Source organism: Dendronephthya gigantea, unplaced genomic scaffold, assembly GCF_004324835.1.
Source record: "Dendronephthya gigantea isolate DGI-Jeju-01 unplaced genomic scaffold, DenGig_1.0 000358F, whole genome shotgun sequence".
Classification (NCBI taxonomy): domain Eukaryota; kingdom Metazoa; phylum Cnidaria; class Anthozoa; order Malacalcyonacea; family Nephtheidae; genus Dendronephthya; species Dendronephthya gigantea.
This window is the reverse complement of record NW_021163368.1, coordinates 40503-63880: the sequence shown is the minus strand read 5'-3', so window position 1 is coordinate 63880 and position 23378 is coordinate 40503. Positions and strand designations below refer to the sequence as shown.

Here is a 23378-nt window from a genome sequence, read left to right as displayed (position 1 = left end):
AAACCTAATTGATTCATTATGCTGACGCTACCGGTGTCCCAAAAAAAGTACCTATTTTTAATTCAACATAACTTAAAAAACGAACTAAAGAATGCAATAAAATAGTCATGTGTAGTTGAGTAATGTCTAACTTAAAGGTTTGATATATTTGATATGAGTTTGAGCAAGTAGTTTCCGAGATATTCGCGTTTAAAGCACAGTAACGTTTTGAATGTGTCAAAATCAGCAAATAATGGCTTGTTAAATGCAACAATCTGATATCTACAGGGGCAATTTCCTGGTCGACTCATGAGTTAAACGTGGCGATTGGCCATGGCCTCCACGCTCCCCTATCCTGACGGTGTGTGATTTCTTCCTCTGGGCTATTAAACAGCAGATTTGGGAAGTTCCTCATGACCAACAACCTCAAAAACTTGGAGATCTTCGCGAGGCGATTGTTAGGTCATGTCGCTATTTGGACGCCCACATGATTAAAAGGTCTTTTGATAGCATGCTGAAACGGGCAAGAAAGTGCGTTGCTGCTGGTGGACATGAATTTGCAGATGAATTAGAGCAAGTAAAAAAACGATTTTTAGAAAAACAACTAAAAATATGTTACAAGATACCATGTTAGGAACCGTAGTTTGAAACAGTTTAATAGGCCATTTTTTCCTGATTTTTGACAAGTTTCAAAACGTTGCTACGACTTTAAACGCAAATATCTCAGACACTACTCGCTTCAAACTTCATATGTAATATATCAAACTTTAAGTTAGACATTACTCCACTTAATATAGATTGTTTGATTGCAATTCTTTAGTTTCCTTACAAGTTATGTTGAATTAAAAAAAGGTACTTTTTTGGGACACCCAGCATAATATCACAGGTATGGAGACCATTGAGAAAAGGTGCAGCGTTATTTCACCATAAGCTAGTTATATGCGGCCCAGGTGAAGCAAATGGTTACGGTGCGATTGTTTTGTATTTTTAATGAAGTCAAGTCTGATTTCACAGATCACAAATTAAAATTTGAGGAAAATGGTAATTCAGATTCATTAGAATGTTTCAACATTTTCCACTTATTTCATAGCTGAAATTGTACTCCAAATCTCCATTATAACGCAAAAAATATTATAACTCTACTTCTCTTAAGCTGCGTTTACACGGTACCATCCGCTCGTCACAACATCTTCGTTTCCATGCAGCGTACACCTAAGATCCTATAAGACACAGTCACTGTCGGTCACAGCACGGCTACGATCCCCAGTCTGATTTATTTATGTCAATTTCTTTCTTATATTACATCCCGTCAATTACGTTATCACAATCGCTTAATCATCATGTTCCTCTAGCAAATTGTAGTTACCAGATTATGTATTGCGATATGCATTATTTACGCAATCATTTTGATCGCGCGTCACACTTTCTTCTCACATTAGTTTTGGTCCCGAAAACGGTAAAAGTTGATACAGAAACTACGATCAAATCTCCCGATTCCTGACCAAGACAACAAACCAGGACAAGCAAACTTTCCCTGCTCAGTAGGCATAAAGTAAGGTTTTAGATTGTCGTGATGGACCATGAACTCTCGACCTGTTTTCTGATCTAATCTTATAATTTACGCCTAGTCTTCCTAAAATAGTGTGAGGTCCAAGCTGTTTGGGACAGAATTTCCACTCCTTTGGCCGCCTAAGCCATACATGCTCAAGCCATACAAAATCTAGTTTCCTGCTGACCAAGCAAGTCCGACGAAGCGAGGAGTCCTCGGAAGGATCGCGAAAGTTTATGATTCTCTCGGGTTGATTTCGCCCATTATTCTGCAAGGAAAGTTCCTCTACCACGAGTGTTGTGACGCTAAGGTCCCCTGGGATGCCAAACTGCCTCGTGAGTTAGAAGCTAGATGGACGGCGTGAGAGAAAAGCCTACAGAGAACGTGACCGCACCAATTAAGGAGTCTAGCTAAGTTCCAGTAGCCAATTGAAGATACAGGTCATTAGACCCTTACAAAAATAAACTATAGTTTTTAAAGGCGAAACTATAGTTTTAATAACTGTAGTATTTTGGAATAAAACTTCAGTGTCTGAAACTATAGTTTTTAGTGAAAACTATAGGTTAAAAACTATAGGTTTTTCGAAACTATAGTTTTTACATGGAAGCAAAAGGTATTCTTTAAAAAAAATATTTTGACGTTTACCCAAATAATAACTGCTGCACAAAGCAGCTTTAATTTCACGAAGCTAACACAGTTCTAGTCATGCTGCCAATAATCAAACGATATTTTACGAAAAGGAATTACGTTTTATTTTACTTCGGTCTTTAGTACAGGGGATTTTATTATTAGAATATAATAAATGCAGAATATAAAAAAGAACTACTGTTTTGAAATTTAGGCATTTACTTAATTTAAAGGGCTAAAAACTTTCCTACAATGATACCCTTTCTTAGTATATGTTCAAAAAATTCCTGTGCCATAATACTGTTATTCTTGTTGCTTTTTGAACGCCTGTTCCTCATTGTTCAGTTTAAACTTGATAGCTTTGACAATGTCCTCGTCAATAACAGGCCGCTGAAGTTCGGTGTATCTTACACTCTTGGCGTATTCTACACAAAACATAAAGAAGGGCTAAATTACTAAATCAGTAAATATGCCAACACTGCGTTTTTCCTTCAAATGCTGATTAGGTAAACAGAATAGTCCGTCTTTGCAATACAAAGATTACGTATACACTCAAAACCAAAAACCTACTTATTAGGGAAGCTGTGTAGTTTGTATCGCTTTGGCTTTGTTTGCCCATTCTTCCCTTTCTGCCTTTGTAACTGTGTGTCGCCATGTACTCTCTTGTGAGTGTTGCTCCCATCAGGTTTGCCACAAATGATCCTACTTTCTTCGTCTTTATTCGTTGAAGCACATTCTTTGAAATCGACAAGCCTGGTCCCAGAACAACCTGGTAGAAAATAAATCAATACAATAAATTAGTAAAAAAGGTGAAAAAACAATGTAAAGTCATCCAATGAACAAAATGTTTTAAACCACGGTACTAATAATTCCATTTTCAAGACACACTCTACCTAAACCACTTTGCGTGTATTGAAATCAGAATGTAAAATTTTAAAATTCTCCCATTTACAGTGCATTTGAAAGACCTACCTTATCTGCCATAACATCAGCCAATCCAGACTGTGTGTCACTTCCACAAATTTTTGAGGAAGCATATGTGTCCTTCTCTAACTCCTGGACCTAGTTGTCATCATCACAGCCTTGTATTTCCTTACTTTTGTCTTTCAACAAGTTGTCTTTCGCTAATTGCAATTACGGTTGGTTCCTCTGTAGCAAATTCTGAAAAACCACTCATCGATGTGGGAGAAGATCTGGTTGATGAGCTTGACACAGATGAGATAGGAGACGATCTTCCATGATCCATGGTTGTCAAAGGAGACAATCTTGCGGAAGGCTCGTATGCTCGTACGCTCTGTTGTGAACCAAATTTTGGTGCTTGGTTTGAAAAGCCTTCCAAGGATGCAACATACTTCTTCAGTTTTCTCAAAGAACTTTTAAATCTATAAGAAAATTAAAATGCATTAGCCAAAGACTAGGAAACATGAAATCAGAATAACAGTAAATCATTGCCTTTTTGTGAGTGGCTAATGAATGGTGAGGAAAAGGCAAAATAAATGGCTTGTCCTAGCTTAATGCACCAGGATCATGGATTGTCCGCCGATCACCCGTCTTGTGGCACATTTTGATTAAAAGTTGGACAAATCTTTTTGAACAAGCTTACCATCACTACTTTCGATTTGTTCCCGAAGTCTTTCATTTTCACTTTTTAGGTGTTTGATTGTTGCCAGAAGCGTTCTATTTTCTCTTAAATGTTTGCAATCTTCATCACATACACTGTTGTCATCAAATAATTTAAGACTTTCCTAAATATTAAATTATAAGCAATGAATACATATGTGTGCTGCCTGTGCACCAATGGACGACTTGCGCTTTAGACTAATTTCTTACATTGACGATAAAGGACATTTTCTGAAAGAGCTTACTAAAATTAGTAAAACTGCCAAGTTTGGCTGGAAGTTGTTGTAAAATACGGAAAATACAGCCATGCGAAGTTGACGATTTTTGTATACTTTTGTATTATGGCTGGAAGTTTGTAACTAATTTAGTTACACATTTCCGCACGTAATACAAAGTATACAAAATATGCCAACTTCGCATGGCTATACTTTCCGTATTTTACAAATTTTGCAGCCAAACTTTGCATCTGCACTAATTTAAGTAAGATCTTTCCAGCGGTGGTGATTTATTTTCTTCTAGTCACTTCTATCAAAAATTAGTCTAAAGCGCAAGTCGTCCATTGGCATCTTTCCTACTTATCAACAACTGCAAGAATGTAATGTGTTCTTACTAAACTCATGTGTCTATCTACCATCTCAGGTAGTATAAGGAAGCTTTTATATTACTGCTTTTCAATGCTAAAAGCTTAAATAATGTTAACATTTAGCTTTCACATCGTCTTATATACAAGGTGATTTTACTCTTTCTGACAGAGGCTTCCTTTTGACCTGTAACTATACAAACCTTCCTGTATGTTTCCTGTATCATGTTAGCCAGATTGGTTGATCGCTTTGATTGCTCAGCATTTTTAGATGCTGCTTTCTGCCTCTTCGTTGCAGCTGGTTCTTGCTGAAGAAAAACAGGATCAGAAAATAATGTGGGGAATATAAACTATGCACATAACTTGCTCATTACTATTATTTTTGTATATGTGCTCAAAAAACCTTGTTAGAGAAAATTTGGAATGGAAAAATTATCTCTGTAACTTTAAGACTTTTACCTGTCTTTCTGTGTCACTGTCGCTATCATTTATAACACGGAAACCTTTGCCTGTTTTAACCGGAGAATCATCTTCTCTCATGTATTTGAGTAACCAGTCTTTGTCATCTATTGTTTATTTAAAATATAACAAATATGAACAAAGATTATGGCAGGGATGGACTTGGTGCTGATTTCTGAATATGTCGTATCTAAAAGTGGGAAGTAATATATGCTGTTATATAGACAAATATTAAATTACTTGAGACTTCACACACTCTGCTCTGAATTATTTGGGATCATTTAGATGATTAGGACTTCAATCACCATGATATGAATTATACTTCAAACATGATTATATTTCAAAACAGCCTGATCTGAATCATTTGGGATCATTTATATGATTAGGACTTGAATATATTAACTATAAAACCCATCTTACTCTAAATAAATTATATTTATTTCAAGACATAAAACGCCAAAGGCGAACAATAATGACTCAAGGAATATATAAACTTAATTTCAAACCTGATATCTTTACAATCTCGGCAGGGAATTTTCTTTTGGTTGCTTTCTTGGATTTTGTATCTTTCCAAAGAACCAAAATTTTTGACATCCCAAGCATTCTCTTCGAAGAAATTAACCAAAGCGTAAGCCATTAAGTCGTTTAATTGCCGAGGTCTTTAAAACACTGTTGTCGGTAAATTCGAAATGGCCGCCAAGAGAGTTGGCATGTCATACTCAGGTCACATGTGGGCAAATTAAAATGCGAGCATGCCCATATTAGGGAATAATCGGATATTCACGTCTCGTCTCGACGCAATAGTTTCCCAAAATATCCCAAAATATCCCAACTAATCCCAACATATTTCTTTTGTGATTTTCCTCCGATCTGCCGTTTTCCTTGAACTAATTACTGAAACTGTTAAAAGATAAAAGATTCTGAGAGTCTTGAAGATGGTCAAAGGTTAAACACGCTTATGTGTTGAGTACAAAGGTATGTAAATGTTAATGTATGCTAAATATTGGTAATCGAAATCTATATATATATATATATATATATATATATATATATATATATATATATATTTATATATATATATATATATATTATTATATATATATATATGTATCGCAAATCACTTTTTCTTGACTACAGATTATGCAAATAAAAAAGTGCAGCTATAGTTTCTCTAGAATAACTATAGTTTTATTAGTAACCATTTGTTGTAAACTATAGGTCTTTAAAAAAACTATAGTTCAAATTTAGTTTCAATTATAACTATAGTTTCCAGCGGCTACTATTTGTTGAAAACTATAGTTTTTAAAACAACTATAGTTAAAGTATAGTTTGGAACAAAACTATAGTTTCGAAAAACTGTAGTTTCTGTATTTGGAAACTATAGTGTCACGAATAACTATAGTGTTTTGTCTGAAACTATAGTTGTTCAGAAGAACTAAAGTTTTAAGGCAAAAAACTATAGTTATTTTGTCGAAACTATAGTTAGTTTTTGTAAGGGGATCAAGATCATTAGATCTGGTCGCACAAGAAAGACAGTATAGAATTTAGTGCTTTAGATTTTAACATATATTTCGAACAGTTGCGTTAAAATTAATTCAATCAAGTTAACATTTATTGGGACGGTGAACACTGAACGAGGCACAACTTTTATATTCTAATACTTTTTAAATTATAATAGGGGGGGGGTGTTGGATTTTATGCGGAAATAGAATGATTATTATAATGCATGCAAACGTCATGGGTATAAATTATACTGCATGGGGATCAATAGTAAGTAAGAAAATTGGATAATTAAGGACAGATTGGAAGTGAGGGTTAAACACACAAATTCCCAACACAGCCTCCTACTGCCATGAATGACCGGTCTTGTTAAAAACAAATATTATAGGTAAATAAAAATATCTACAATCCCTCGCGAACATCGTCGTCTTATATATTATAATTTCTTATCTTCGCTTTTACCTGGGAGAGTGTCCATTTCCCAGCTGCCTTGACAGACAGCGCAGCCTTGGAACACTCTGGCTTGAGATGCACGTGACTAGGCTGACCTTTGACCGTGAAACTGTCCGTAGTTGAGAAACTTTCCCGAAGCTGAGACTTGCTGACTTCGTCCCCGCGATGGGTTAATCCAGAACTGTCCTCGTCTAGTAGTTTCCAGACATCTTGTAACGACGCGCGGTCGTCTGATGAGAACGAAGGTTGCCATCGCGAGACGATTTCGTCACGAACAGTAGACGATTCCGGTAGGCCTGCTTTTTCTGCGAGTTCCGTGTTTGAAGAGTGTTTTTGAAGTTTTGGGCCGACGCGGAATTTTTTTTGCGAGGAGATAGCGAATGCTGATCATTATTCCTCGCTAGTGTTCTCTGTGCATACTGCATGCAGTTCTTTGCTTGTTAGTTCATATTGCAACTGTTCCAAACCCCGTAGTTGGGATCGGGATGTTTGCGCCACATTCTGCGGATCTTTGGACGATTGACGTGCCTCAATTGAAGGCGATTTTTTCCCTCCTAATATATAACGATAGAATAACATTCTAAAATCAAAACGGTGGCAGCGGTACACTAATCGATTTTACCACGAGATTACTTATTTCAGCATCTCTCATTATACCAAAGCCGCCACGCTGCGGAGAAACAAGAAATTTTCGTGTTCTCAATAATTGTAGTTTTTCTCAACTTCTATTATATAGGTTTAAACTTTTGTTCTTAACAATTTATCAAAAATGGTTTAAAGACGCTCTGCAAAACAATTTTATTTCATATTTCAATCAAAGGACGCATTAAACGAATGTTTAGTCCACCCGTTTTCGGTACATTTTCAAGTACAAGTTTAACTTATATCTTATCAATTAACTTGCATGTTTTCTTTCAACAGTTCCAATTGAAGTTTTTCGCCATATGCTTATAACCGACCGGCGTTTGCCCAGACCTTATTCCGCGGTGTTCTGGAGCCCGGTCACGTGTCACTACCCTACATGCGGTAGTGACGTAATCATCGCGGGATCTCTTTGCACATGCAGTTAGTCTTTTGCGAACAACAGAAGCTACGCATCATGATTATAGGAAAAATGTATTCAATTCATTCTTACAGTAATTTATTTCGACTAACGTATATATATTAATGCCATCTTAATAGATATTCCAAAATATCCCTTCAAATACCTTTATATTTCAACAATTCAGCTCTCAGCTTATTTCCCATTTTAATCAACTGTTTGCGTTCTTTTGTTACTCCATTTTTCCGTTGAGCAGCTTGACGTAGTTTGGTGTGTAATCCTTTAGATGACGATACTACTCCCTTCATACCAGGGACTTCTGAAAAAAAAGGAAAACGTTTAAAATTTAAATCCTGACAAAATCATTCAGAATTTTATGAAGTGAATTTAGGGTTTGTTATGTGTTGATGAGAAATGTTGATGAAAGGTTTTCCAGCCGCAATCAATTTACTGTTTTGGAAAAGGTCGTAACTTACAAATTGTGAACGGGTTTGAATGAAATATAACTCCATAGACAGGCGTCATAGTTATATCACGCTATTTTAGGTGGATCAGAACAGCAAGAGATATGCATTCTATATATGGTTAACAACTGACAGTGGTTGGGTTACATCACAATCTATACGTTTCAATTAATTCAGTAGATTTAGAATGTTCTACGGCAGTCGTGATTGTTAAGATTCTAAACACAAATAAAGATAGTATTTCAAAAGCGTCAGACAGTACACTCACCTTTCTCTCGAAGGTCTTGTATAAACTGACTTTCTGGATTGTACGTATTCACACTCAAAAAAAGGTGTGTTCAAATAACACACCTTTTTTGTCCAGAATATAACACAGGTTAAGGTGTGTTTTCTTACACACGCAGGTGTGTCCCAAAACACACCTTAAGGTGTGTTTCTTGCTTGTCCAGAATTTGACACACATAAGGTGTGTTTTGCAAAAGGTGTGCTTTAGTACACACTAAGGTGTGTTTTGAAACACACTGTGTGTTTTCCTACACAACTTTGGTGTGTTTTCCTACACAACTTTGGTGTGTTCCAAGACACATACTGCTAGGTGGTGCAAGGTGTGTTTTGGAACACACTAAGGTGTGCTACCCAACACACAAGATCAAATTGCCTAGGGCAATTATCTAAATAGAATGAATAGTCAGAACAGTTTGTCCATAAACAGTGAAATATGTATTAAAAATAGAAAACATTATCATACAAGAAAACACTTACATATATTCACAACAAATATTTAAAAGTCATATGGAAAATTTGCCTTAATAATAATTTGCCTTAAATATATGGCATGCATATAATATAAGCATGAATGTCCAGGCATGTATAAATTGTTCTAATCAGAATTGTCCTTAATTCCTTGGTGCACCTTTGCCATAAATGAGGAAAATTTTGTTCCTCTGTAGTTGCCATCATTTGTTGGCAAAAGAATGTCTTGTAGGAAAAGCAAGCATCCTTCCATACTTTCAGGGTAGGAGACGTGATATGCATAGTAACAACAAAGCAGGTCGATCAAACCTTGGAGTATACCTTCACTCTCAATAAATGACTGGTCTTCACCTGCCACAAAAACTTGGTTGACCTCCTCAGGAGACCCAATCACAACCAAGCGAAACTCGACATTCTTGTCTTTGAACAAGGTTTCTGGTCTCATGGTGGATGCAGGCTGTAAAAAAAATTAAAACAGTTAATTACAATTCCAGCATTGAGGTAAACCTAAAGATTAAGATCATTGATTTGCCACAGCTATCTACAGAGTGTGCAAGGTGCAATTGACAAATACATACATCTTTGAATTTTAGAACACTTGTTGTTGTTCCTTTGTTCCTTTTTGTCTTTCTCTCAATTTGCTCCACAGCCTCCACAACCTGTTCACTTCTCATTTCACATTCCTTATCCTTAATTTGTATGACAGCTTTCAATGCAGTCTCCAACTTCTTTTCAGCCTCTTTTTCCCAATTTTTCTGCCCAATGATTCTGCTAACTTCTTTTCTTACCTAATTAAGATAATCAAAGACATTTTGCAGGTGTTTGAAACAAGTTGCCATTGCTTCAATAGGGTTACCCATTGTTTTAATATTATACCCTAAAAACTACATGTGTATATGACTGCACAAGACATCATGTGAAGATACTTACAACATTTGGATGACCAAGATATGGACATTCCTCCAAGACCTCTGTAGAAGATGTAGCTTGATTTTCGATAATTTCCTCCGCTCATTAAATGTGTCGACAAAGAGTTTTGCAAATGTTTAGGAGCCATTGCACCAGGTTTTGCTTTTTTCAAAAGCTCCATATTTCTTTTTTGAGCTTGCTCATCATCCTCTGCAGTCAGTTTTATTTTCTTTGATGCACTTTCATTTGCATGGCCATGGGGTTGTCCATGCATCGCTTTGTTAACTGTCCGCCGCCGAAGGTTTCTGAAGAATTGCGACAATTGTTTCTGGATTGATACCTATATATGTAGACAAAATATGATATTTGGGATTAGGATCATTGCCATGACAAGTATATTTTAAGTACATATACAGAATATTCCCTCTTGTGACACTTACCCAATAGCTTGCTTGATTGAATCTCTCAACTCAGGGAATTTCTCGCACACTAAAATGGCAATCCTCTTGTAGTCACCTTGCTTTGGGTGGCTGGACAAACCATAATAAAAGGTCCCTACATCTGCAATCAGCTGTGTTCGCTCAGGGGCAACAGAGCCATTTTTTATTGCCATCTGCACTCGCACAGAGAAACTCTCAGGAAATGGGAGAGTGTTTGGTAGGGCTGTGGCATCTGAACTATTAGTAATAGGTTTGGGACTCTTGAGTGGTTTCTTCATTTGAACACCTGCTTTCACACTTTCAACACTGCTTTCACATGCCATGGTTGGCAAAGGTGGTTCCACTGGCAAAGGTGGTTCCACTGGCAAAGGTGGTTCAGTTGGCATTGGTGGTTCTAGCTCTGATGTGTGTGGTTCATCATCATGTGGCATCACAATTTGCTGAGGCATTTTTTCCTATTATTGACAAATAGTAAATACTTTCATGTAAAATATTGAGAAGTAGTCATTATTAGTGATGGGAATACAATTGATTATTTCAATTGCCCAATGTGACAGTGCCTTCTCTCGGCTTATAATTTTCAATTAGTACTGTTATATAAAAGCCTGTTAGGCAAACTAAAGGAATTAACGACAAATTAATATTCTTGTTAAATCAAAGTTTATATTTATATCCTGTTTAAACAAAGTAAACTTACGTTTTCTGTTGTCGCAGATAAAGTAAAGGCCAATTTTTGTTTTAGTTGAATTCGATAGCCAGATTTAGGTAAGACCGCTTTGAATTCGTCGATGTCTTGCATCAAAAAGTTCAATGTACCCCCATCAATAGCATTTTCTGAAACATTATAATCATAAACTGTTAGTAGATCGTATTCATTAAACTGTATAATAAAAAGAAAGCTTAACGCACACATAAAAACTTAAACGCTTTAGCATTTTGGCAATGGTTCAACCACATGAGGCATACCTTTCAGTTGATCGCAAATTTCTCTTGAGATGCCTTTTGATAACAAGTGAGCAATAAGGTCTTCAGTGAACATTGCTACTAAACACACAGCCATACTTGTGATGAAATTATATTTAAAAAACGGAGTAAATGTTGTGAGTAATCTTCTTGGAACGTCGAACGGGCAAGATATCAGTCAAATTTTTACAAGCAGGTCTAAATTTCCCGCATCACACCATAGGGAATTCCTATTGGCAGACTTACGGTCACGTGTTACTTTAAATACATATATGGTATTCCCAGTGGTAACATTACCGTGAGAGAATAGAATGGCTCCCAGGCCTTTTGCAAATGCTCCAATTTTTCGAATATCGATTGAAAACATACTGGGAAATAAACTAAGTATTAAAAGCAGTAAGGCACAAGGCGAAATAATGTGTTTTTAGTATATACAAATGGCCGTCAACTGAATTTCGCTGCGATTACTGTAATTTTGTATGTTGCAGCGGACAAAGTAAGCTTTTTTTTATCACTTGGTTAAATACACTCAAACGAGCCGAATTTCAAGATATTTTGTAACAGCTGTCCACGGTCGTTTACAAAGATAAACAGTCTCCAAAAACATTATTACAGACAGCATGAGGCTTTAACAGTGGAAGAAGACTTAAATGATGGGGAAAATGAGAACCATTTTCAGGAGATGTTTGACGAGGGAGAAGCACGAAGTCTAATGCAACGCCATGCTGCCAAATTCCTTTTATGTTCCAAAACAAGAGGTATGCTCACCCAGAGTGCCGTGGACTTGGTCAAAGATTCAGCGAAAAATCTACTAACTGAGTATTTGGACATAGTCAAAAAATCGCTTGTCGAAAAGATAAACAGTAATCCTGGTCAAGAATTGCAATTTGACCAAGATGTGGAAAAGTTATTTTCAGCAGAGAGTGTCTTCGACGGAGTTGATTCAGAATACCAACAAAGATCATATTTTAAGCGTCATTTCAATTTGGTGGTAAGTTACCAACCTACCAAACCTGAACCAGCTGCCAGCTTTGTCAGCTTGCTTTATATTTTTTTAACTGATTTGCAGGAACCAATAGAAGTTGAGATGGGAAAACAGTGGAGAAGTGATTTTCGACAAGGGAGAAAAATACTTAAACGTGTCACAGTTTTTGGTTATCAAGTTCCATTATTAAAGACTTTGGAGGTAAAATATATTTTATATGAAAGACTAGCAAAAATTGATGTCACTATTCTGGTGCTAAATGCCATTACTTTGGCTTTTCAAGATTCAAATCACTGGATGCATCCATTTGTTGCAAATATTTTTTTCAAACATTTTTTTGATCATATATTTTAGGCACTTCTTCAAAACCCAGATGTTTTAAAGGAAGTTGAAAATCCACATTTTTCATGTGATGGTGTTCTTCGAGATGTAATGGATGGGGATTTTTTCAAGAGTCATCCAGTATTCTCCCTCCACAGTGATGCCCTGCAGCTGTTGGGCTATTATGATGATCTAGAAATAGCCAATCCTTTAGGTTCAAAAGCAAAGATTCATAAAATTGGTGTGTGTCTTTATATTATGTCTATGAATCTATGAACAGCTTATTTCATAAGCATGTTAGCTGCCCAATCACATATAAAATTTGTTTTTAGGTGTCTTTTACTTTGTGCTGGGCAATATAAGGCCAATGTTTAGATCAAGCATCCGCAGTATACAACTTATAGCTATTGCTAAAACAAAAGACATCAAGTCATTTGGGATCGATAATCTTTTGATGCCATTCATTGAGGATGTCAATTGTTTGGCGAAGGTATTTTTACTTTATGCATTACAGTATTGTATGTATATAAGAAAAAAAAAAGACAAAATTCCTCTAGTATGCAAATTTGTCCAACATTATAGCTTCCTATATTTTAGGCTAATGGTCACTGTTTTACCATAAATGGTGTTGCCCGTGTGTTTGAGGTGATCTGTTATTGTGGACTGGAGATACACTTGGTAGCAACTATGTCAGTGGTTTCAAGGAAGGTGTTGGAGGAGCATTGCGAATTTGTAGGCATTGTATGGGAACAAGACTGGAGACCAACAATAAGGTAAATATGCTATAATTTGAAGAAATAGCTTTTTTCCCTGACTGTAATTTGGGAGATATTTTGCTGAGCAATAAGGGCATTTTTACAATTTACACAATGTGCATTTGGATTGCCTTTCTGTTTTAGTTTTTATCTGAAGACTTTTCAGAAAGAGATTTGGATAATCACAGACAAATATGTGCATGTATTGAAGATGAAGATAATGCATTAAACATCCGTGAACAACTTTCCACAACCTATGGGGTAAACAGATTAAGTGTGTTGGATAAGGTGCAACATTTTGATGTTTGCATTTGCATGCCTGAAGATATAATGCATATATTTTGGATGGCTTGGTACCCTATGAAACAAAGTTGATGCTGAAGTATCTGATTGATGAAAGCAGATGTATCACACTCAAAGAGTTAAATCGGAGGATGGAAAACTTTGATTATGGATACATGAACAAAAAGAATAAGCCAACTGCAATTACAGGGAAACAATCAATGGTGTCACTGAAGCTAAGCTTAAACAATCAGGTACATATACTTTTAAAACCCTTTCTTTCACTGCAGTCATTGGGAAAGTATTAACTAATTTATATGTCTTGCTTTATGCAGCCTAATTGTCTTGAACTACCAAATGTAGACTATGTAATGCTATTTTAACCTGAGTCTTTTTGTTGCAGCATCTCAAATGTGGTGTTTATTCAGGTTCTTGCCAATCATGATTGGTGATAAAGTGGATGAGCAACTGGAAAACTGGCATTGTTTGCTGAAACTTTGGAATATTGTTCAAATTTGTACTTCTCCAGGAATAACAAAGGCTGATGCTGCCTATTTGAAAGTTATGATTAATGATCATCACAAAATGTTCAAAAATCTCTACCCTAATGCATCCATAATTCCAAAAATGCATTATCTTATACATATACCTGATGAAATTGTTAGGTAAAAAAATTATTGATGTAAAAGTTACTTCCAAATTATTTTTGAGTGTAGAGAACATCATCCTATTAAATTATTGATGATTATAATTAAATGTTTGCGTTGTAGGTTTGGGCCACCTAGAAATATCTGGACCATGAGATTTGAGGCTAAACACAGTTTCCTGAAAAGTTCAATTACCAAGAACTTTAAAAATGTCCCCAAATCACTTGCATTTTCCCATCAAAGGTATATATTTTTTAAAATCATTGTGCACAATTAGATTGACTTGTATTCCACCCCTCTAAAGTAGCTGTGTTTTATCACTCTAGGCTTAATTTTGAATAAATGTGTAGATTTGTGTATTTCAATTATACATTTTTTACAGAATTGTGTATTTATCATACTAATCATGGTGTAATTGTTTTTTATTTAGGAACATGTGCTGGAACCTTCTGAGTTCTCCCAAGCAGCCCTTGACTAATTACCTGTATAGTGGTGATGTTGTTGGATTAGGTAAATAATGCATATATAGTTATAAAAATTTGTAATTTTACATATGTATAAATATGCATATACAGCTATTATTCCAATTTAAATCTATTTTTTCATGTGTTTCCTAATGTCTGTTTAAGGCGATCACAATGTTGATTTGCACAGCCATCCATATTTTGGCATGATAGCTCAAGCTGCTAGTGTTGATCAACTGGCACAGCCATGTAAAGGAAGCAGGTAATATTTATCAGTTTAATATTGCCAAGTTGTTTTTTAATGTAATTATGAATAAAAAATTATATCATTTATATGACATAATAAAGGACTAACTACTACAATATTCAATCTAGCTACTATTTATCAACTGAACTATCTCTTAATATCACTGTGATTTATCAGGCAAAAACTGAATTTGGGATGAGATGAATCATACTATCTTATGTTTATCAAATGAACTATTGCATTGTAATCTAATTTTTTAGGCATGTTAGGCATGTGGAGATTCATGGCATAATTTACAAGCCAGGATGTGCTCTGCGACTGCAGGAAATGGATGAGATTGGTGAGAGAGATTATCCGGTTTATGGTGAAGTGGAAGAAATCGTTGTTTGGGAAGATAGAAAATTTTTTGTTGTTCGAGTTTTGGAGACATCTGCTTTCCACAGACATTTTATGTGCTACCAAGTTCATAAAACTAATGAAAGGCTTGTTGTACGTAGTAATTCAAAACTTACCCTGGCATGGGGTTTTGCATATTATTAAATCTAATGGAAAATTTTATATAGTTGAAAAAGATAGTTCAAATGTAGAAGACTTTGTGATTAATTGTGAATAAATATTGCCACTGTATGGTAACCAAAAAGGTAAAGCTGTTTCACTCAAGAAGGTGTGTTTCCTAATGGTGTGTGCTATATATAGCCAGATAGGTATGTCTTTGTCAAGGTGTGACAATGAAAGTGAGCATTCTACATGTGTTCTGGAAAAAGTTGTGTTTTTCACGAACGTTTGTTGAACACACTTTTTCTCCAGAAAATGGTGTGTTAACTTGTATGGTGTGTCATTGTCAAGTTGTGTCAATGCAAGGTGTGCTCTCTGCATGGTGTGTTCTGAAAAAGGTGTGTTTGTTGAACACACCTTTTTCTCTAGAAAATGGTGTGCTCACTTCTATGGTGTGTCACTGTCAAGGTGTGTCAAAGCAAGGTGTGCTCTCTGCATGGTGTGTTCTAAAGGTGTGTTTGCTGAACACACCTTTTCTTCCAGAAAAAGGTGTGTTAACATAAGGTGTGTCAGTTGACACGGGCGGGTGTGTTTCTGTACACACCAAGATGTGTTCTGTGACCCAGTAAGGTGTGTTTATCAACCCACCTATGACTCTTTTTTCAAAAAAGTGTGTTTCACAACACACCTTTATGTGTTTGAAAACACACCTTGGTGTGTTTGAAAACACATCTTTTTTTAGAGTGCAAAGGTTTTCCGTGACTGGCAAGATCCAATTTTAATGCTGACAACTGCAGAAAATCATCTCCTGCCTGTCACACAATTCTTGACTAGATGTTGCTAATATTTCTACCTCGGGTAGTTTATCTGCGACAAACATTAACCCATACTTTCATAAACGATCTCTGCAGAAACTCAAATTTCTGTCTATAAACACCGAATACAAAAATTTCGGACATTACGCTCTCAAAACAGATAAATATCAAACGATTATCAGTAATTCTTCCGTATCCACACTCTCGCCTGTAGGCTGTGTTACACTCACACTCATTGAGTGTGACATACAAATTTTGTCATCACCGATAAAGAGAAAGTTATTTCTTAATCGATACAAAGATTTAACGAAAAACACTGAAAATTAAGCTCTTATTCGAGTGGAAATACCGCCATGGAAATGTTATGACTCCCACTCAACAAGTTCGAGTGCGCTTTTAAAATACAATAGTTCCTCGCTAACTCGAACTCCCTAAGGGAAAGGAAAATTGTTCGAGTTACCGGGGGTTCGAGTTTACCGGAGTTAGTGTAATATTACATTTATTATATATAATTAATACAATAAGTTATAAAATCCAATCGAATCATTCTTCAAGAGATATCATGCCTACCAATATGAATGGTGACCGAAACTGGACGAAATTTTAAAATAAAAAGATCGAGTGTGTGTTAATAAAACTCAATGTGTTAACATATTCAATTTACGCTTTGGCTTTGGTTAGTATATTCAATTTACGCTTGCATTTAAAAACAATTTATATTCACAGAACGCCGAAAAAAGGAGAGTTAATAAGATCATAATTATTTGTCCGGGCTAGCATGCAAATTAGCAAACATATTTTAATGCAAGCGGATATTAGAAGCCAATTTGACAAAAATACTAGCTAATCACAATTTTTTCCATTTATGAATGCGTGATGGTAATCCAGATTTCAATTTTTTAAACGGTGTTTAAGAAAACCGGAGATTATTTTAATGTCTGTAATGTTTAACACAAGTGAAAACCCGTTGTTCGAGACTGAATGAAATTTACCTTGTGCGATAGTTTTTATACATGGGTGCCGTAAAAATGTGTCTCGTTCTTTTGTTGCTAAACAAAGTGGCTCAGATGGCAGATCATTAGATTAAGTTAAAGTGAGCAAATTATCAGTACAATTTATCTACGATGATATTTGCATACATTCAACAACCAAAACATCTAAAGTAGCAAGAAGCTCTTTATAGAATGATGTAGTCAATTTATTAGCACGGGACAGCTAAAATTGGTGCCTGCGTCCAATTTGATGCACAGCAATTTAAAGCACAGCGCATCCATTTTGACCGTGCCAATAGTTTGCAGCTAAAATTTACTGGTTCACTTACTGATCAAAACCAATCTCGTGATATATTCTTTCGGCATTGCGTTAGTTGATATGAAAATACTTTTTGTCAAGCCAATCAACCACATAATATTCTTTTGAGAGAGCTGTCCTCGCAGCCAGTTCCCAACGACGTGAAATTCTATGACGCCACGCTTCTCTTCACGACGAGCTGCCTCGTCTCGTCCAATGTGTCACCCAGGGTAAAAACCGTGCTGTAAGTACATAGTTTAAACGAAATTGACTTTTTGTTTTGAAATTGACATCTCCGAGACCTTTGTGTAGACCGTAAATATACAGTTGGTATTCAGCCAATAATGAAAACTGCTTAAAGTTTGTCAAATATTTTCACTAAATTCTTGGCAAGCTTCCTTCAGTAAATTAACCTGCACACGCTGGTTTTACTTCTATTTTCAATTTACAACAATTTCATGAAACAACTCTCGTACAACAATCTAAACGATCTCAAAACGCTCTAAGACAGTCTGGATTTATAATAATATACAGCTCCACACATTTACTTATAGTCCCGGCCCGGTTGTATCAAGGCCATTTATAGCTTAAACGGCGGATAAGTCAAAATTAAATAATACTCTTACATCTCTCTTGAATAGGTCAACTATCCCGTCCAAAAGGAAAATCGGAATTGAAAAGGCAAGTAAATCTTTGGAACTGTTGTAGAATATGATAAACTGACAAATTTGCAAATATAGTAAATTTAAATCCAGTGGCAATATGGCGTTTACGGCCATGATATCCTAGTTCCATAAATCTTATTAAAATGGAGCTTTCTTTCAACGTAGATGTAAAGGGGATTGAAGATTTATAAATGGCTATTCACAGCCAAACTTCGTTCTACATAAAACACGTGATGTTCAGCTGTTGTTTGCTTATACACTTGATCGTATTTCTTCGCTTCACTATCCCGTCCAACAGGAAAATCAGAATTTAAAAGGCAAGTAAATCTTTGAAATTGTTGTAGAATAATATAAACTGACAAATTCGCAAATATAGTAAATCTAAATCCAGTGGCAATATGGCGTTTTACTGCCATGATATCCTAGTTCGATAAATCTATTAAAATGGAGCTTTCTTTCAACCTAGGTGTAAACGGGATTGAAGATTTATAAATGGCTATTCAAGCCAAACTTCGTTCTACATAAAACACATGATTTCAGCTGTTGTTTGCTCTATACACTTCGAATATTCTCATTAAATGTATGACAGTATGATCGTATTTCTTCGCTTTACTATCGCGTCAAACGAAAATCCGAATTAAAAGCAAGTAAATCTTTGGAACTGTTGTAGAATATTAAACTGACAAATTCGCAAATATAGTAAATTTAAACCCAGTGGCAATATGGCGTTTTACGGCCATGATATCCTAATCCGATAAATCATATTAAAATGGAGCTTTCTTTCAACCTAGGTGTAAAGAGATTGAAGATTTATAACTGGCTATTCACAGCCAAACTTCGTTCTACATAAAACACGTGATGTTCAGCTGTTGTTTGCTGTATACACTTCGAATATTCTCATCAAATGTTCTTCGCTTCACTATCCCGTCCAACAGGAAAATCAGAATTTAAAAGGCAAGTAAATCTTTGAAATTGTTGTTGAATATTATAAACAAATGACAAATTCGCACATATCCTAGTTCGATAAATCTCATTAAAATGGAGCTTTCTTACCAGAGTAATATGTGTATATGAAAGAAAACAACCTGTATTTTTTTCTGTATATTTTTGTGTTATAGATATCACAAAATACATACTGTACTATACAGTATAGACCCTCTGTGATTTATATACAATCATATTTTCAATTGTGTGAAAATGATGTTCTTGTAATCTCCATCGTAGAGCAAAAGCCGCGCGAATCATTTGTTTTATGTTTATCAACTCGAACTGGAACACGCGACTGGAACAAGATGGCTTCCAGCAATGGGAAATAATTTATGTTAAAAATGTAGTGTAAATGTATTTGTGTTCTCTTCATATCATGAAAGGGTAAGTAATTTTTGAAATTGTATGCATAAATTGTTTGTCTTAAGCCTTAATTCCACGGGCTAAATTTTCAAGCAAAATGCGAAATATTTCTCCTGCTTCTTTTGAATTGTGAGCAATGATGCATAATTAATTGATTCAAGCGGTCGAAATTCAAAAGAAACAGGCAAAATATTTCGCATTTCGCCGAGAACAGGCGCCCGTGAAGTTAGGCCCTTAGAGTTAGGCCCTTAGAGTTAATATGTGGTTATCAACATGTTTCATTGTGAATTTTAAAATTTAGAGAATGGCATCGACGATATGCTATAGAAATGTCCATTGCAATAATCTGTTTAGTAAAACTCTTGAAGGCTGCTGAACGGCGTTTGCATCAGCGCAAATAAAAAAATAAAACAATGCTGGCAGCAGATCATGACGTTTGTTTGCCCCAGCAACCCTTTTGGACTATAATATGGTTGACATCTAATATAGGATTTCTTCATTTGTCACCTACATTCATTGAAATCTACAAAAGCTTTATAAAAACTAATAGCACTATTATAGAGCACCTGTATTATATATATTGTTGGAAGAAACCATGTAATTTTGCACTATATCAGTGATGACATAAGCCTTATATGGGGGGCACCTGTTCCTCAACACACACAGTGCCCCCCTGGCAAAAATCCTGTTTACAGCCTTGGGGCCAGTTGTTCAAAAGGTGCATGGATAAAGTTATCCACTGGATAGTGACCTAATTTTTCAACTGTCGTAAAAAGCTTTGAAAAACAAGAAAGCTACTTATGACCCTTAAAAAGTATTTTAACTTCACAACTGTGAAGTTAAATCTTGGCTACGCCAAGTGGTGAACATATGCCATATATAATTGCCTGGATTTTGCCCATAATTGCACACTGAAACCTCCCACCAGATTGTTCAAAAACCTTATCTGCTAAACAGTATCATTACCTGCTCAACCAATATCAGCTATTCAACCATCAGTACCAATCTGGATCAGTATTTATATATGCTGAAATAGTTGCAATTATAGCATAGTAAATTCATATACCTGCGTAATATGTTTGTTTCTGTAGGCGAGACCTAAGATCTCTTGCTTCTTTAGCAATGTTGCACCATTTCGCAGAATGTTTCTCGGTGAGCAGTTTTCGTTTGTTACACTCTCTGCGACCTTTGGAGGTAAAGCTTCAGATGCGGTCGAGCGCTTAATTATGGCGCGCTGTTGACGCATTCTTTCTTCGATGACGCATTCGTTCATTTTGGCCTCAAAGTTGGCTTTTTTTCGTGGCTTTTTCACCGGAAGTGACGTACATTGGAGAACAGAGGGACCTGTACATGAAGAAAGAAGGCTGCTTTTATTTTGCAAAACATCCGGACTATCCCAGTGTCAGATTGGAAAGTGAAATAGATAAAGGCACTATATTATTGATCGCGTCGCGTAGCGACAGCGATCTATAGTTTCGGCTTGGTTTTTTTTTTATTTTCCTCTCGGGTCGACCCCCAGCGTCGCTAGCTGCGGGCCATATCACCCTAATCGGGAACCTGCGCACAGGTAAGTTGCTAGTTATATCACGTGTTGTATTCACTTTGGGCATATTTCGTTTCACCTTCGAACTTCGAAGCAGTAAAGTAGAATCAATAAAGCGATCAAAATGCTAGCAAGTGTTATCTTTACACTCATTACACATACAACTAACTGCACACGCCGAGCAGAGTAAGCCTGCACTAAAGGATTTCAAGCAGTTTCGAAATGGGCTGTTTTGTGTTTCTCCTGCTTTCAACATGCGACTATAGTTCGGTATATTGTTCATTTTTATTATTAAGAACATTTACGACACAAAATTTGCATAGCTGGGCTGGCTACGCCGCTGTGAACGACGCGATCATATAACGCCTAGTAGGCGTCTTGTTACATATAAAGCACGTGTTTTTTTGCCTGTTGATTTCCAAAAGCTGTTTGAAAATACTGACATTTCACCCTATTGTTTCTTCAATTGACGATATTGACGATACGAATTTCTATGTTGATTTGTACTATATTACACTGGTGAAATTTGACTCATGAAATCGCAGGATCGAACTATCTAAATTTTCCCGCAAAATCCGAAAGCAACCATCCTCGTAGTACAATTTTCTTTAAGAATTAACTTCAAGATATTAAAATTTTATAATAAAAGATAATATGAAACCAGACATTTTTCTCCGATTTTATTTTTCTGTAACTTACCCATTGCAATACCCAGGCTTGTCAAGTAGTTCACGTTGTTCCTGTGGAAAAGGGGACGCCCTTAGAATTGCCAATGATAGTGTAGTGGTATTATAGCATGTACACCGCTTAAAAATAGTAGTAATCCAGAAAAGAAGAGGGGTTAGAGACTCTCCTTTCAAAATATATTACAAAATTTCTACTTGTTTTCGTACGAAGAATTTAAAACTGCGGAGTCGGGTACTGTTTTGAGGATTCAAACAAACATCTGATGTTTCTTGATGACATGTGATTTTGAAGTTCCACTGGTATATCGCTGTAGGATGAAATAAGTTCCGATTAAATTTCCTGCAGTTACACGTAATTGTAAAGATATGAATCCGATCAGCATAAGTATATCGCTCATGCATATATGTTGAGTTGAGCCTAAATTTAGTGTGTATATTTAATATAGTGAATACCAAACAATATCTGACGATACTGTATACGCCAATGGCAATGGCCGAATAGCCCAATATAAACATCTCTTAGTGGTAGTACCTTGTTGCAGCAAATATATTAATGACACGTCTTTGCATGATAACACCTTTGTATGGCACAAATGCCTCTGAAAATAGTCAAGAGAACTTTATGAACTGTGGGGATTACTACCTTATTTTAAGGGCAAAATATCGCGAGGGAGGTTATACAACCTGTGCACCTATACAGTAGATAGTAAATTATTCAGTGTATCGACCGTGTAAGAAAATGGGTACATGGTATGTAGAATTTGAGCTACAAGCCTATTTACCAACGGTCAATGAAGTCATTTACACTTGCCTTGGCCGTGTGTGTTTCTTGTTCAAGAACCTGGGGGTGAATGCACAGCTGGTCACCTGATCCTGGCACACATTTTCGGTCTCAAACAAAAATCAATAGAAAATGTCAATTTCAACAGTTAAATCTTCGTTTCCCGGTTTTCTGACCTAAACGTGAGAAACACAGGAGTTTCTTGTAAAACATCCGAGGCTCGTATCAATTTTTTTGACGGTCTGTTATCAGGATGTGTTTGACTTGTATGTTTCGATCATAGTTTCATGTCCATAACTTGTTTCATGTCCAGGATGCACGAAATTATTCCTAACTTTTAATTCTAAACCTCACCCTAACCCTGACCTAATTGCTTATACTAAAAGATTTGAATCAAGGATTATATTCGCGGACACTGGACATGAAATTATTACCTATTTCCACCAAATCTGACAGGTTTTCAGCAGATTCGCCAACAAGCTTATTACTATACAAGGTTTTAAACTTGACAAGCCGTCTTAAATGTATGTGTTTAAAGACTTTGGTATTAATACGTCGAAAAAATACAGTAGACACCATACCTTTCTTTGGCAAACGACAAGAAACAGCACGCTTGTTCTCTGCATGGGTTGCGAACGTTTTCATAAAATCCTTCCATTGCCTAAAACAGACCATAAATCCTTTGACAAACCTCAATCAGCTTGTTCATTGCGA

At 36.0% G+C, this 23378-nt stretch overlaps 4 protein-coding genes across 4 annotated transcripts; 1 reads left to right on the top strand and 3 right to left on the bottom strand.

Annotated features, from left to right (window-relative positions):
• Window positions 1-3520: 3520 nt before the first annotated feature.
• On the bottom strand, window positions 3521-22156 carry LOC114542496. Its single transcript, XM_028562029.1, has 8 exons — window positions 21897-22156; window positions 20721-20998; window positions 17671-17881; window positions 5321-5714; window positions 4815-4921; window positions 4559-4663; window positions 3759-3900; window positions 3521-3537 (listed from the first exon to the last, which is right to left on the bottom strand). Exons 4-8 carry the CDS (start codon window positions 5415-5417, stop codon window positions 3521-3523), a joined length of 468 nt encoding a protein of 155 aa, XP_028417830.1. The 5' UTR covers window positions 5418-5714; window positions 17671-17881; window positions 20721-20998; window positions 21897-22156.
• LOC114542497 lies at window positions 6877-8589 on the bottom strand. Its single transcript, XM_028562030.1, has 3 exons — window positions 8542-8589; window positions 7976-8128; window positions 6877-7321 (listed from the first exon to the last, which is right to left on the bottom strand). Exons 2-3 carry the CDS (start codon window positions 8115-8117, stop codon window positions 7158-7160), a joined length of 306 nt encoding a protein of 101 aa, XP_028417831.1. The 5' UTR covers window positions 8118-8128; window positions 8542-8589; the 3' UTR covers window positions 6877-7157.
• LOC114542495 lies at window positions 8809-11599 on the bottom strand. The gene is made up of 7 exons (XM_028562028.1): window positions 11342-11599; window positions 11073-11209; window positions 10376-10830; window positions 10089-10240; window positions 9957-10036; window positions 9605-9814; window positions 8809-9483 (listed from the first exon to the last, which is right to left on the bottom strand). Exons 1-7 carry the CDS (start codon window positions 11433-11435, stop codon window positions 9154-9156), a joined length of 1458 nt encoding a protein of 485 aa, XP_028417829.1. The 5' UTR covers window positions 11436-11599; the 3' UTR covers window positions 8809-9153.
• On the top strand, window positions 11870-15640 carry LOC114542494. The gene is made up of 10 exons (XM_028562027.1): window positions 11870-12524; window positions 12678-12885; window positions 12977-13134; window positions 13242-13417; window positions 13892-13935; window positions 14085-14346; window positions 14452-14571; window positions 14759-14838; window positions 14958-15054; window positions 15300-15640. The coding sequence occupies exons 1-10, from the start codon at window positions 12021-12023 to the stop codon at window positions 15577-15579; spliced, it is 1929 nt and encodes a 642-aa protein (XP_028417828.1). The 5' UTR covers window positions 11870-12020; the 3' UTR covers window positions 15580-15640.
• Window positions 22157-23378: the final 1222 nt, after the last annotated feature.

Bases quoted from the DNA above. Each gene is read 5' to 3' on its own strand.
- LOC114542494 (XM_028562027.1), top strand. From the start codon at position 12,021: ATGTTTGACGAGGGAGAAGCACGAAGTCTAATGCAACGCCATGCTGCC. The intron at 13,135-13,241 runs GTATTTTTACTT...CCTATATTTTAG, and splicing joins ATGTCAATTGTTTGGCGAAG to GCTAATGGTCACTGTTTTAC. The intron at 14,347-14,451 runs GTAAAAAAATTA...TTTGCGTTGTAG, and splicing joins ATACCTGATGAAATTGTTAG to GTTTGGGCCACCTAGAAATA.
- LOC114542497 (XM_028562030.1), bottom strand. From the start codon at position 8,117: ATGAAGGGAGTAGTATCGTCATCTAAAGGATTACACACCAAACTACGT. The intron at 7,322-7,975 runs GTATTTGAAGGG...GTTATATATTAG, and splicing joins TGAATTGTTGAAATATAAAG to GAGGGAAAAAATCGCCTTCA.
- LOC114542495 (XM_028562028.1), bottom strand. From the start codon at position 11,435: ATGGCTGTGTGTTTAGTAGCAATGTTCACTGAAGACCTTATTGCTCAC. The intron at 11,210-11,341 runs GTATGCCTCATG...ATAATGTTTCAG, and splicing joins AATTTGCGATCAACTGAAAG to AAAATGCTATTGATGGGGGT. The intron at 9,815-9,956 runs GTAAGTATCTTC...TATCTTAATTAG, and splicing joins ATCTTGGTCATCCAAATGTT to GTAAGAAAAGAAGTTAGCAG.
- LOC114542496 (XM_028562029.1), bottom strand. From the start codon at position 5,417: ATGCTTGGGATGTCAAAAATTTTGGTTCTTTGGAAAGATACAAAATCC. The intron at 4,664-4,814 runs GTAAAAGTCTTA...GTTTTTCTTCAG, and splicing joins ACAGTGACACAGAAAGACAG to CAAGAACCAGCTGCAACGAA. The intron at 3,901-4,558 runs GTTTGTATAGTT...TTTAATATTTAG, and splicing joins TACAGGAAACATACAGGAAG to GAAAGTCTTAAATTATTTGA.